Genomic DNA, 2,526 nt, shown 5'->3' with positions numbered 1-2,526 from the left:
CAGCAGGGGCCGATCCATATTTGGGACATGACGTGTCATAATTTTAATGGTGAAAGGGAAATGATTTTAGTATTGGGATCGATAGGAGGGTGAAAATGATCAAAGGTTTGTATTGATTGTACCAGATCTAGCCCATGGTATTTGTCCCAATCTTACAGTTTTCTGTCTTGAAACCAAACAACATTTAACTCATATACAGTGCTTATTTAGTTATTTACTGCATTTCTATCCTCTCCGACTTTCAAGATTCACCAAGACAAAGCAATCTGCTGACCGTCTGTACGTGTCGGAAACTAACTGGCCTTTGGTGATAGGGCCATCTTTAGAAATCAAATGCTAGCTTATTTCCTCAGTGATCTTCAAAGTATGTATCTGCAAGAATAGTCACTGTGTCTCAATCTCAAACCACCATCATCACCAAAATGAGTTCTCCCCCTTCTTCTCTATCAACAAAACCAAAATCTCATCATGTGGTAATCTTTCCATTCATGTCTCAAGGACATACACTTCCACTACTAGATCTCTCTAAATCTCTCTCAACCCTAAACTTAACAGTTACTATCATTACTACTCCAGCTAATGCTCTTCAAATCCAAAGATCCATCTGTAGATATCCTAACATCCATCTCAGGCAAATCCCTTTCCCACCAATTCAAGAACTACCAACACCTTGTGAGAACACTAATGATCTACCATCCATGTCTTATCTCCCCCAATTTTTTGCGGCAACGACGGAACTACAAGAACCATTTGATCAAGTTTTACAAGATATGAAAGATTCCGGTTCATTACCCCTTTGTGTTATATCCGATTTCTTCTTAGGATTTACACTTGGTACTTGCCGCAAGTTTAATGTGCCTAGAGTCGTGTTCCATGGCATGGGTGTGCTATCTATGGTGATTACGAAGTACTTTATAATGCATGCAAGTGACCATCATATCATGAACTCGGGTTCTCAAGAATCCGTTCAACTTCCTGGTCTGACTCTTCCTTTTAGCCTGACCAAAGTTGACATACCAGAGGCTTTTTTCCATTTGTCGGATCCGGACAACCCGATGACCCAATTCTTTGATGAATTGGGTGAGTCCGAAACTAATAGCTGGGGTGTTATTGTGAACAGTTTCGCTGAGCTAGAAAATGAGCAGGTTGGAAACCTTGAATCATTTTACAAACAAGAGGGGGCAAAGGCATGGTGTTTTGGCCCTCTTTTTCTCTACCATGATGATTTGGACGGTGAAGTTGAATCGGATGAAACTATCAAATGGTTAGATGAACATGAAGATGGGTATGTTGTGTATGTATCTTTTGGTACACAAGCTGATGTTTCAAACTTGCAGCTTGACGAAATTATCCATGGATTGGAAATGTCAAATCATCCGTTCATTTTCGTAGTTAGATCAAAAACGTGGATCTTGCCTGATGGATTGGAGGGGAAAGTGAAAGGTAAAGGTTTGGTCGCACGAGAATGGGTGAACCAGCGGCGTATATTATCACATAAGGCGATAGGTGGGTTTCTGAGTCATTGTGGTTGGAATTCAGTGCTGGAAAGTATATCGTTTCGGGTGCCGCTTTTAGTATGCCCGATGATGGCTGAGCAACCACTCAATGCTAGAATTGTGGTGGATGGGTTTGGAATAGGACTGGAGATCCCAAGGGGCGGCACTATAAGTAAGGTAGGAGATGAAATCGTAGCTGTTGGCAGAGGAGATATCTGTAAAGGAGTTAATGAATTGATGAATTCAGAGCAAGGGATGAGAGCTAGAGAAAAGGTGAAGAGTTTAGGGGAAGTTGCTGAACAGGCAGTGCAAAAAGATGGATCATCTTATAAGTGTTTGACTGAATTTATTGATGCTCTAACTAAGGTTGCGAATTAGGAACGTTGAGTGTGTTTTTATTATGTTAATTCCCCAAAGGCAGCCAAGGCTACCTATAATCTCAAGATGTGGCGGAGAAAGCCGGCGGGAGTAGATCGTTGTTGATAGTTACGATCTAGTCTTTTCTCTGCGCGTTTTCGGCGTGTGAGCTTGTGTTATCAGTTTCTTTGTTATCGTTTCGTGGTATGTGCAAGGATACTGTGTGTCCATTAATCAATCATTAAATAAGTAGGGCAACTTATATAGCCAAAAAAAAAGAAAGTAGTGCAATTTCATGTCTTCCTTCTCATTAAATCTCTGCATCTTATTCAGTAATTAAGTAGACTAAACCGAAGTAGTGTATTTGTCTCCATTACGAAAAAAAACTCTCAAAGAAACTGATTACACCACCTATATATTCTGCATGACATAAAACAAAAGAATGATTTTTTGAGACCTTCTATTTTTAGCAAGACATTTAAAAATAAATCGAAGACATCCTGATCCAAATCAAAATTACCCTTCCTAATTAAGTTTATGTAATGATTAGTTTGTGAACAGATCCTCTGTGCCATAATTTCTATGTGCCCTCTATGCCCGCGAATGATCAGTTGACACGTGTTTCTGTTCTCCAACTGCTAACTACAGATTTTGGGTATCTCAAGCTGCCATA

The 2,526-nt window shown here is 39.9% G+C and overlaps 1 protein-coding gene across 1 annotated transcript; it reads left to right on the top strand.

Annotated features, from left to right (window-relative positions):
- Positions 1 to 295: 295 nt before the first annotated feature.
- On the top strand, positions 296 to 2,159 carry LOC113328780 (scopoletin glucosyltransferase-like). The gene has a single exon (XM_026575794.1). It carries the CDS (start codon positions 423 to 425, stop codon positions 1,872 to 1,874), a length of 1,452 nt encoding a protein of 483 aa, XP_026431579.1. The 5' UTR covers positions 296 to 422; the 3' UTR covers positions 1,875 to 2,159.
- Positions 2,160 to 2,526: the final 367 nt, after the last annotated feature.

This window comes from Papaver somniferum, unplaced genomic scaffold, assembly GCF_003573695.1.
Source record: "Papaver somniferum cultivar HN1 unplaced genomic scaffold, ASM357369v1 unplaced-scaffold_114, whole genome shotgun sequence".
Taxonomy (NCBI): domain Eukaryota; kingdom Viridiplantae; phylum Streptophyta; class Magnoliopsida; order Ranunculales; family Papaveraceae; genus Papaver; species Papaver somniferum.
Note: the sequence above shows the minus strand (reverse complement) of the source record. Positions and strands in the feature narration are given on the sequence as shown.